At 44.3% G+C, this 12,032-nt stretch overlaps 1 protein-coding gene across 2 annotated transcripts; it reads right to left on the reverse strand.

Annotated features, from left to right (window-relative positions):
• Nucleotides 1-663: 663 nt before the first annotated feature.
• LOC133899093 (probable transcription factor KAN2) lies at nucleotides 664-4,127 on the reverse strand. 2 transcript variants are annotated; one of them, XM_062340023.1, is made up of 6 exons: nucleotides 3,449-4,127; nucleotides 3,146-3,222; nucleotides 2,391-2,436; nucleotides 2,020-2,209; nucleotides 1,331-1,391; nucleotides 664-1,195 (listed from the first exon to the last, which is right to left on the reverse strand). In XM_062340023.1, exons 1-6 carry the CDS (start codon nucleotides 3,990-3,992, stop codon nucleotides 1,061-1,063), a joined length of 1,053 nt encoding a protein of 350 aa, XP_062196007.1. In that variant the 5' UTR covers nucleotides 3,993-4,127; the 3' UTR covers nucleotides 664-1,060. The 2 variants fall into 2 exon arrangements, with proteins under 2 accessions (XP_062196007.1, XP_062196008.1); XM_062340024.1 differs by having other exon boundaries at nucleotides 666-1,195; nucleotides 2,086-2,209.
• Between the last annotated feature and the right edge of the window lie 7,905 nt (nucleotides 4,128-12,032).

The raw sequence follows: 12,032 nt of genomic DNA on the forward strand, positions 1-12,032 counted from the left end.
GGGGCAGGCACATGATGTGGAGTTTGTTCCCATGGTTCGAACTCCATATGCGCTTAGAGTTGTGAGTGGGTAAGAGTCGATGCATAATTGTGTCTCATATGGACTTAGGTGCGTGTCCGTGTTGCATGCGGCATGACAGGTGCTTGAGCAAGGCAAGTAGCAAGAAGACATGCAATCCAGGGGAAAAATAGTCCATATGTGATGTTGCACAACCTTAGAGTATGGAGTCCACAATATTACGTCATATGGAGTCCACAATATTACGTCATAGAGCGGCAACATGGCATCATCATGGTCCATGGTTGGAGGCTACAATAACATCAACGTTGTCCATATGATGGTATTCAACGGTGAGGTACGAGTGGTTGCAGTGGCACATGTAGTATGAAGCATGTGCATGTTATATCAGTGTATATAGTTAAACTCATACATATTCGAGGCGTATATGTGTAAGTATGTTCAGGATGATAAAGTAGTGTTTGTCATTCTTAATAGTGCTACTGAATGATAAATTGGTGTTTATAATCCTAAATCAAGTGAATGCAAGTTGAAAAAGGTGTGCTCGATATTCTAAACTAAGTGTAAGTGCGGAATATAAGTGCAAGATAAGATGGTAGAGAAGTGTCCATTATTCTAAAGCCATAGAAGATTAAAATGTGTAAAGAAAGCAAGATTAAGAAGATAATTGTTAGAATTTATTCTTGTTTTCTAGTATGAATTTAATACCGGTGAAAAACCAACAGAAAGCAAGAACACAGGTCACCCCTTTTCCTTTCTCCCCCTGGCTCATTGTCGCGGCAAAAAGCCCTTTAAAATGCCCTAAACACAAACCACATCTCCATCACGATGCTTTCAACTCTCTACCAGTGCCACTACCTAGCTACCTAGCTTTGCTTCTTTTCTGCATGTGTCCTTCAATTCACCACCTCCTTTTATCAGTGAGAGATGCATGATGCCTCTCTGGGACCATGTTAACATGATCATGCAAAGTGCCCCTAGCTAATCCTTTGTCGGCGACGATGACCTTTGGGCGTCGACGATCGATTAGCGCTCGATCTTGTCAGTTTGGCCGGTTCTGCGGCCGCCCTAGGGTGAACTCGAGGTTCAGCTCGCTGGTGCTCGACGTCGTCTCCGACACGCAGGAGTTCATGTCCGAGAGGATCTCTAGCTCGAGGCTCTTGCATTGCATCTGGTCCTGCATGACAATGACGACAAATAGTTAAGTTCATGTCCTGAGGTGATTTTCTCAGACAAAGTTGAACTGTTTGAAGCGGACTTTTGGTTCTCTCTTAGTTGTAACGAAGTCAGTGATTCTCTCTATATTATATACCTTGATGAGAGATTGCATGCTTCCGGTGTTGGACTCACTGGGAAAGCCAGACCAGTCCTCCCTGTAGATAGTACAATGGCACCAACAGATACAGAACTCTTAGTGTACAAAACACTGTAAGAGAATAAATGAGCTACCACTGTAAAACTGTAACATTAGTGTACAAAATTATGGGGAAATATTTCTACCTTATATTCTTAACAAAACATGCACACTATAATTAGCTAGGGCAATCATATTATGCTAACAAAATTGAAATCGGTTAGCTAGATTTGAACTCCGGTAGAAAAAGAATACTATATTTTCCAACATTTTATTTAAATTTGTTTAAATTTTATCAGTGACATCTGGTAAATTATTTTATACACCATGCTGACAAAAAGAGCACCACAGGTATACATAATGAGGTCACAATGGAGGCAAGCATACCGCATACAGATGCCTAGGTGATCCATGTCAAAAGGTTTGCTGCTGGTCTCCATGAAGTAGGGTACTTTCTGAGATCATATTTATTGGGAGCTGATTCTTATGTAGTAGTACTAGAAGTGATCATGTGCATGTGGGTAAAAGAGGCTTCCTACTTTTCATGCCCTAAAGTTACTAAAGCACCTGGACAAGGCTTAATCCATGTTTTAATCCTACTTTTAAGTATCATATAGTAGTATAAGCGCACACAAGTTAGTGACGACCTTGAGGAGCTATTCCAGAGGGCACCATGAGCACCGCTGCTCCCATGATCGTTAAAAGCACCTAACCTTCCATGCCGAGCTGCAGCCGCCGCCTCCAGCCTGCCGTCACCGCCGCCGTAGCCGTGCAGATCGAGCGAGTTGTCGTCGCAGATCTCGCCGGCCGACCCGTTCTCGAACCCATCAGCTTGATCTGTACCCATGCAAAGCAACAATGATTAGCATATGTACTTAGCATATACCAGGACACAAGTAATGGCGACAGTGAGAAGTTTGCTCATATAGAAGAGAATAAAACGGAAGGCTGAAGCTGTCTCATGTTAGCATCTATTCTAAAGCGAGCAAATTAAAGCATATCTTGTACTGCTATTCACCTGACGATGCTGCCGGCCTTTCGGTGTTCTTCACGGTCCTGTACATCTGCAGCAACATGGCAAAAGATAATTTAGAGCCAAGCATGCATGCGTATCTATCCATCTATCTAGCCTACTTGTACAAATCAGGCATCTTTGGCAAATCATAAGATTTGCACTTGCGGGAACATATCATGGGCAGCAAGATTTGATATGACAGCTTAAGGGAGAAATCAACAAGAAACCCCATTCACATTGACATTGTTGCAAAGTTGATCATGTGTGATGCGTGCCAGAAGTACACTAGTAGCTGGGTGCCTAGGTGTGAAACCTGCATTTTTACTTGAAAGACTTGACCTAAATAAGCAGAATTTTCCATGATTTTACAAGAGATGTAGGAGGAAGACACTACAGAGAGTTGTAGTGTCTGTTCATACTTTGCCCCATCTAGCCACCCCCTTTTCGTTCTTTCACTTTGATGCATGATCTGTTGCATGTAAACTACAGCATCGAGCCATTGAGCAGTGTGCACTGTGTAGAAGACTAGTAGTAGCAGCAACAAGCAGTCTAGCACTGCTATGGCAAAACAGAGAGATCCGGCCAGGAGAAGAACAGCTAACTTCTTTACTTCCTCTCACTCTTTCTCATGGTTTTTTTTAAAAAAATCTCTCACCCACATGGTTAATCTAGTGGTCCTACAAACTTGCAGCAGAACGATCTAAGTAAAAATGAGGTGTAAATTGCAAGTGCATGAGTAATAGCACTAAAATAAATACCTGCAAGTGAGACTTGACATGAGCCAGGGTGAGATCTTTCACATCCATCAGCTCAAGAACTGACTTTGGCGTTGCCCCTGTTAATTTATCACAAACACAAGCAGACTGACTGAGCGAAGTGTCATGAGATCAAACCTAAAAAAATATACTAATTAATTGAAGAAGATGTCACAGTTGAAGAAGAGCTGATAATCAAGAACAAGACACGGAGGAACACAAAATGGAAACAGATGCATGTACGCTAGCTAGAGGCCTAGAGCGCATGATGTATGTGCATGGAGTCATGGACGGACGGGTACGTACTGTCGTGGCCGCCGAGGAGTTCGACGGCGTGGACGAAGCGCGCGTGGAGCGTGGACGTCCACCGCATGCGGGGCGCGCGCGCGGCGCGCTTCGCCGGGGGGCCGAACCCGCCGACGCGCGCCCCGGCGCCGCACCCGGCCCGGCGCCAGGCGCCGGAGACGTGGCACGACTCGCAGTAGCACGGGCCGGCGCCGTGCGGCGGCGCTACCGGGTGCGGGTGCTCGTACAGCGGCACGCCACGTATGGACCGCAGCACTGCGCCGGCGTCGGGGTGGTGCGGGTTGTAGTACAGGCTGCCGTGGGTGCCCGCACCGGCGTTGGGGGCCATGGGAACCGGCAGAGGTAGCGGCAGCGGCATGGGCATGGGCATGGGCAGCTGCAGCGACGGCGCCATGGCCGCTGGGTTGCCAAGTCCATTGCCGCTGTCAGCAGCAGCCGCGAAAAACCTCGCGTTGAGGGCGGCGTGGTGGTGGTCATGGGGTGTTGCGCTGGTGGGGAGGCCGATCTGGAGGGAGAGATCCGGCTGGGAACGGAAGAACTCCATTGATCTCTCTCTGGCCAAGGAGCTTGGGGGCCTGGCTCTATGCCTGTCTGGTTACACTTCTTGGTGACGAACCCTCCCTTTCCCCTTTCTTTCTTAGTGCAAGACTGCAAGTTGTGAGGCTCGAGCTGAGGTAGATGGATGGATACTCTCCTTTTCTAGTGAGTGGCGGAGAGAGAAAGAAAGGGTAAAAATGTAAAAGGGCTTTGAGACATTATGTGTAATAGAGGTTGAGTCTGTATTGCGCTATGATAAAGTGAAGTTCACTTTTTGTTTGCTTCGGTTTTGCATGGTGATTTTTAGCTTTTATAATTTAAAATTGAAATAAATAGATAATTTTTTGCTATAGTTTTTTATAATTCGCTTATTAGATTATGAAAATTCAAGAAGCTGATTTCTCTCAGCTTTTTACAGATTCTAAAAGTTTATTTTACTAAATTGTTCATTAATTTTTTTAAAATCTATAATTTAAAAACTTTTTACAATTTAGTTTTTTATAATTCAATTTTTTACCATCTATAATCTATAAGTTATTTTTAAGATTTCTAACTGAAAAAGAAAGATGGTGGATGATGGGGGCAGCGTTAGAGTAGCAGCACCCTTGCAGTCGGACTTGGACACACAGACACAGTCTAGCATTTCTGAGACGATAACCTCTTCAACCTTTCTGGGCCAGGACTAGATGACAGTTTGAATGGAAGAAGGGGCACATCTGCAGATTGCTTGCTTAAGCAAGGCGGCAAATATTCCAATTTATTTACCACTTTTACTACGTTGCATGGTAGCTTTGGGTGATTAGCCATTGGGGAAGTTGTTATGCATGCATGCAAGGCGTTTTGGGTGAGAGCTTAAGCACAGTGTTGTGTGTGTTGGGTTGGTGACGCATGTTTTCCTTGCTAGCTAGGACCCATCCATTCATGCAATTTATACATTTTGGTTGATCATATGACTCAAAAACCTGTACCCAAGGATGACACGTACAAATCACAAGGAACCCTATTACCTTTTGCGTTTAGACTGTCTCCATGCATGGTTGGAGTGCACAACAAGCACATGATCCACTTTGCTTCAGGCATTTGTACTCGTCCAGCCAATGTGCGTGATGAAGTCCAGCTACATGGCTGCAGATTTGTGCGTGTTTCCTCACTTTCTCAAGCACGAATGCTTCTTGGCAAAGTATCGCGTCACTGTTGACAACTTTTGGCAAAGTTTTTGCGTCACTGTTGACAACTTTGGCTACCGACGAGGAGCGCATCATATGATATCGCAGAGGATGTGCGACATAAGTTGGAGTATATGCACCATCACAAAATCTCCTTTGCATCCATGTAGTACTAATGTGCTGTTAGGGTTTACTCATAAAGAGCTATTATATAAGTATTTTAAATTCTATCATAGATAGTTATAGGTTCCGTTTTTATAAAAATATATGTGATATCGATCTTATTGCAAATGATTTTAGCGCCGTATGTAAGTGAGTTATACATATATGAATTTTTTGAAAAACCATATATGAATAGTAAGGATCACATCGCATACACTTTTTATTTAAACCTGTTTATGTTAATTATTATGGATAGAGTTTTTTTAAAAACCATCTGTGTGACTCTTTCTCCCCTATAAGTAATTTTGCTTCATGATTGTGATATGGCATACACACTTCATGATTCACAAATTAAATAATACATTAACATATTATTCAGAACATCGATCACATATTGTTCATAATATCGGTTATACATTGTTTAGAACTTCAACACAGGCATTTACATATCAGAAGGTGAACATCATACAGATATACAACACATATTGCAGAACACACAAACCTAGCTACACACAATCCCTAGCTATACATCATTGACGATGTTGTCTTCCAAAAGGATGAGACGATAGATATCATGGCGACGTCGTATTCTATGAAGGACAAAATGATCGACATCATTGGTCGATCGACGCCGTCTTTCAAAAAGATGAAATGATTAACATTATCTCAGCCTCATGCATTTCAGTGCAACGTCAACCCAAGCATCATCTTCAACGAGTATTTCATAGTCATCCAGATCAAACTCCATCTTAACTATCTCACACCTGAACTAGAACCAGACTACGTTGCTACCAAACCGCCAGACATGGTTAAGCAAGAAATGTGCGTTCAAGCCAACCTTGCAGTTAACAAAAACGTCTCTATTGTGATGAACAACAATGGAGAAATTTTCATCTTGAAGAACAAAATAAAAAAACACAATTCACAACAAACACATTGTCCACGGAAGGGGCCTTCACAGCTGCAAAGAATACAAAGTCCACCCGACCGAAGTCAATGCCAAGCATCCGTGCCGTGGAACCAGCCATAAGAACAACCCTATCTTGCCTTGAACTGAGCCATTGCAAATCTGCGACGGAAAGCATTACCCTCACTTACACAAATCGAAGTAATCACTAAGAAACCCTAACAAAACCGCAATGGGAACCCTATGATACTCACTGAGTGCGGTAGTGAAGGGGATCCATTGCCCATATCTCACTTCTTCGATGCGGTGTGTGGAAGATGAATACTCAGATGGCAATGAGTAGAGTGAGGAAGGAAGATGAACACTCCTTGTCATTTTATATTTAGGGTTGTGTGTGTGGGAAGCCAGTGGGTTGTGTGTGTGTTTGTGTGTGTGTGCGCGCGCACGAAGCTGAAGTTGCTAGGGGTCGTGTGTGTGGGAAGCCAAAAGAGCTAGGGGAGACGAGCGGTCAAATTTGAAACAGTTCGCTGGTCTTTAAACAAAAGGGTTTTCATAAAACCCATCTGTGTCTATCATATAGACAAAGACAAATCTTACAAGAAACCATCTGTGAGAATATCACAGACGGGTTTTGCTAAACACCATCTATGAGTTCAGGCACACCGAGACAACGGTCTGGTTATAGACACGTCTGTCTTAGTAACCGCCTGATGGTATTTTGTCAGTGATAGGTCCTAAGAAACCATCTGTGACACACCGTTTGTGTTGAGTGTTGACGATTGTTGAATCGCCGATCTTACAAACCTATAGAAAAGATGGGGATGTTATGAGTAGATGAAGCAAACAAACATACAAAGGGGTTTTTATACTGGTTCGGGCCTCCCTTAGAATAATAACTCTAGGTCATATTTGTCTTGTATTGATCTCTATGACTGTTAAAAGAGGTGATGCATGGCTAGCCTAGATAGATCTAACTTAGTCGGGTGGCTTCATTGTGTGTAGTCGAAGAAGATCTAGCTGCGAAAGGCTTGGTGCATGCAGAGCTTCCATAGGAGTGTAATGGCTTCTACTAACTTTTAATCATCTGTCCTCCGCAGGGTCCCTAGACTCCGTATATACAGGGGGCGTCGTATGTCTTGTAGAGTCTTCCTTTCCGTTCTTGAAGACAATCTTCCTTGTTTACAAGATATCCTGAGTGCCTACAGACGGTTTATATTTATCTTGGGATTCCCTTCCTGGAGATAAAGATATGCCCCGAGAAAGACAGAGAACCCTGGGGTATCTAGATATGGTAGTTACCCACTAGCCACCGTCTCCTCCGCGAGGTAAAAAAGATTAAGTCCCAGGAGAGGGTGTCCGGGGCCACAGTCGGTGGTCCCTGAATACCCAAGTCCCCCGACGATATGCGAAGTTTAAGTGCCGGGAAGAAAGTGCTCGGGGAAGTATACGGTGGCCCCCGAGCACCCGAGTTCCCCGATGGTCAGGAAAGCTAAGTACCGGGAGAAACGTGCCTGGGGCCGCGAGCGGTGGCCCCATGGGCACCCAAGTATCCCGAGGACCCACTGAAGGAAGTTCCGGGAGAGAGTGCTCGGGGCTGCGTGCAGCGGCCTCTGAGCACTCGGTCCCCCGAGGATCCGTACAAGTGTGCCCGGGAGAGAGTGCTCGGGGAGGTGAACAGTACCCCTGAGCACTCGGTTCCCCGAGGATCAAGAATGGGCATTCTCGGGAGAGAGTGCTCGGGGAGGTGAACAGTACCCCCGAGCACTCGGTTCCTCGACGACCCAGAGAGCCCCTTGACAGTGGCCATTGAGGGGTCCACTGATGAGGTGTCAGCCAGTCAAAGGCCCAAGGCCGCATTTAAAGAGCGCACGTGGCCTGTCACCTCCAACTGCTCCCGCCACGCTCAGTGTCAGTTCCTGCCACATTCTGGCAGAAGGGCGTGGGGTCATTGAATGCACGGGTCCCATCCCGTGCCATCCGGCTTGTCTCGGGATAACGTCGTAAGGGCCGAGGTGTTCCGTCTGCCGCGCTGCTGTGGCAGGAGAACAAGACAGGGCGGGCACGCCAGGCCGCCCTGCGGCTGCCCGGTGGGCCCTCTCTACGGCGCCCGTTACCAGTGCATTTATGGTGACGGATGACCGGACGTGGGACATATTTTTCACCCCCGGTCACTTCGCCCAGAGGTAATGATGACGCCCTTTCCATTTATGGTGTCTCGGAACTCGTGGCCCCCTCCCGTTCGGGGCACGCTACTGCCGGCGGGTATTTAAAGCCGCCGGCAGAACGGACGAAAGAGAAGGAGGGAGGATGAAACAATTGCTCACAAGCGGAGAGAGAATGAAACAATTGCTCACAAGCAGAGAAGAGAAGATCGAGAGCACCCAAAGTCGGCGGCTACACGCAGACCGAAGAACAAGGAGCCTCAGGCTCTAAGATAGACAAAAATTCTTGTAACCAGCAACATCCTTGAGGGATATTCTCAAGGCATTTATAGTATTCATACAGGAGTAGGGTGTTACGCCTCCGTGCGGCCCGAACCTGTCTAAACACCAGCGCATTTATTCTGTTCCGTATTAGATCATTCCACCCCACCGGCCATCGCGTTCATACCCATTTATTTCTCCGGCGAACATATTCAGGATCATCCCCCCGACCGAATCTCTAAAAAAGGTGTCCCTCATGATCCCTGCGACAGGAGTTCACCCTCCGACAGTATCCCTGTAAGAAAAGAAACTACACACGAGTACCTAAGGCGTCTCATATCCAGGAAGGTCGATCTCTGAAAATATGAAGGAAGAGTCCAGAGGATGTGCGACACCCTCATATATATACAGGACAAAGGGCCCTACAGAGGACAAGCCAGAACAAATCATCTCAAGCGATGCAGGTTCCACAAGCCCATATAGACCAATAGAAGCCAAGGAAGAAGTTGACGACTAGGTTAGATCCACCTAGGCTAGGTACAACCCCTTGTAATAAGCTTAAATCAGTACAAGATAAATATGATGTAGAGTTATTATCCTCAGGGAGGTCAGAACCTGTCTAAAAATTCCTGTGTATTTCCCTTATGATTCGTCTACTAAGCTTCCCCTATTCTTAAACAAGTTTGTTAGATCAAGGATTAAACAATCATCAACATGTCATATTTCACCTTCTCTTTAGCTAGAGCGCTCTCGAGCTCAATTTTTCTCTCTTTTTCTAAGATGAGCAATTCTTCTTATTTTTTAGACTAACCTCCTACCCCTCTATTATCTCAAGTAAATCACAAATGCTAGGCATATATATAGTTTATCTAGATGATCTAGCAAGTCATTATCGCTAGCACTATCATGCTCACTAGTTAGATCAATATTTGAAAGCTCAGTTGGTAGTAATACCTTACACCATTTTTCCATGAGGCAAATAGGTGATTCATCATCACTTAAATCTTCAAATAGCGACTTGATTGGTGGTGAAGTGATAAGAGCAATTGTGGTGACACCTTCCTCTTCACCGGAGTCGGTGTCGAAGGCGTTGGAGTCCAACTCTCGACCAAGATGATCTTGACCCTTGTAGCCATTCTTATAGTGTTTGCTCTTGTCCTTCTTGCGGTACTTGTCCTTGTTATACCTTTTCTTCTCACATTTGTCTTTGTTCTTCTTGTTGCAATTGGCGATGCAGTGACCCAGTTCGCCATACTCATAGCATGCTCTTGTTGAGTGTCTTAATCTTGATTTGTCAAAGGTCTTCTTTCTTCCATCACTTTTCTTGAAGCCACCTCTCTTGAGAACCTTGTTGAATTACTTCACGAATAGTGTCATGTCTTCTCTTTCTTAGCGGTCTTGACTTTCTTCTTCACTAGTTTCTTCAACTTCTCTTCTTGCCTTCAATGAGAGATTTTGTTTCTTGGAGCTTAAACTTGAGTTGGTGATATTATAGACTTCCTTGGATTTTTCTTGCATCAAGTCATGAGCTAGAATTGTTCCAAGGACGTCATGATGTGTAAGATTGTTAAAATCTTCTCACTCATGAAAGAGTGTCATCAACGTGATATTTCTTGGAGTGATCGCCCGGAGCATCCTCTTGACTATAAAGCTATCTATCATCTCTGTAGTTCCTTGCCCCATGTTCTCATTGACTAGAAGACTTAAGTGGTTGTACATCTCACTTGGGGTTTTATCATCGTTCATGATGAACCGATCTAATTTGCTCTTGGGAAGCTCCTACTTGAACTCATGGATGCTTGAGGTGCCTTCATGTATGTCGCAGATCGTATCCCAAATTTTCTAGAAACTTCCAAGTCTTACCACACGGTTGAACTCATCGTCACTCAAGGCGCTAAAGATAGCATTTGAGGCTTCAACATTTTGTGTTCATTGTTATTGTCTTCAGCGGCGGGATTGTTTGAGTCTAGCAAAACATAGCAATTTTCCACTCTGCACCAAATAGAATGGTTAATAGATTCAAATGCATTTTCATCCTATGCTTCCATGCCGCATAATGAATACCATCAAAATATGGAGCTCTATCGGAGGAACTATGCATATATGAAGGTGCGGAGGAGCTCATTGAGAAATCATGTGGAAGTCTAGCTCCCCTTTGGTTAAACCTATTTTCTTACCCGCCATCCTAGATTTCTCTAGACGGTTAAACCTAATTTCAAGAGATTAGGCTCAGATACTAATTGAAGCATCGAGATGGCATCCTAGAGGGGGGGTCTAAACAAGCTAATACTGAGCCTTAATGAAATTAAATACGAAATTAAAGCTACTCTAAAGCAAGTAACAAGGTGCAATCCTATATGAGATAAATGCAACTAGGATTAACACAAAAAATATATGAACTTGCAATAAAGTAAAGGAAATATATGAAATAACCGAAAGATGGAGACGCGATGATGTTGTTCCTGAATTTTGGATCCTTGAGGGGATCCTACATTCCCGTTGAGGGGCTCGGTCACCCTTGAGCTATCTTGTGGTATTTCTTCCCTTGCGGAGGCAAAATCTGGCCTTCACAAACTTTCTCACGCTGCACCATAAATGTGTTGGTAGCTCATGGGTGACTCCTAGCTATTTAGGAGTCCTCAATCTCCAAGAGAAACGAATGCAAACACAAAATCTTTGGAGAGGAAACCTAGTGCTCAAAGATCAAACTTTTCCTTCTAGCACACAATCTCTCTTTTCAAATCTCTCTCAAAAGATGGAACACTTTCTTTATAGAGGAGAGTGGCTTTTTGGTTTGGAGAGTACTCATATTCGAAATGGCAAGGTGATTAGAGTGGGAGGGGAGGGGTGTATAAATAAACCCCTTCAAAAACTAGCCATTGGACACCTTTTCAGTCCATTTCAGAAGTTTTGATCCCCAGGATAATAACATCCGATCAATTCAATGTAACAAATTTTAACTTCAAAACCCAACCCAAACTTGGTAAAACAACACATTGGAACATCCGACGTAATGAATTGGCACATCTGATCCAAGAATTAATTTGAACCGAAAGGTCCATTTTGACAAACCCGGATGTTCCGACCCTGATTGGAACATCCGATCCAACCACCATCAGAACTGATGTTCTGATGAAAATATTGGAACATCTGATGTTGAATTAAATTCAAACCGGATAACCCCATGTTCTAAAATTTCGGACTATCCAATCACATCGGAACTTCCAATGTTCAAGTCTGAACATCCGACTTCACTGAGAACGCTTTGACTATGTGTTCGTGTTGTGAACTTGTGTCACTTTGTAAACCGAGTGTAGATATTTTTTAGCACTAATTTCATGACCAAACCATAGCGTTGCACCCCTCTTAATAGTATGATGGATCTATAC

The sequence above is a fragment of the Phragmites australis genome, chromosome 18 (assembly GCF_958298935.1).
Source record: "Phragmites australis chromosome 18, lpPhrAust1.1, whole genome shotgun sequence".
NCBI lineage: Eukaryota > Viridiplantae > Streptophyta > Magnoliopsida > Poales > Poaceae > Phragmites > Phragmites australis.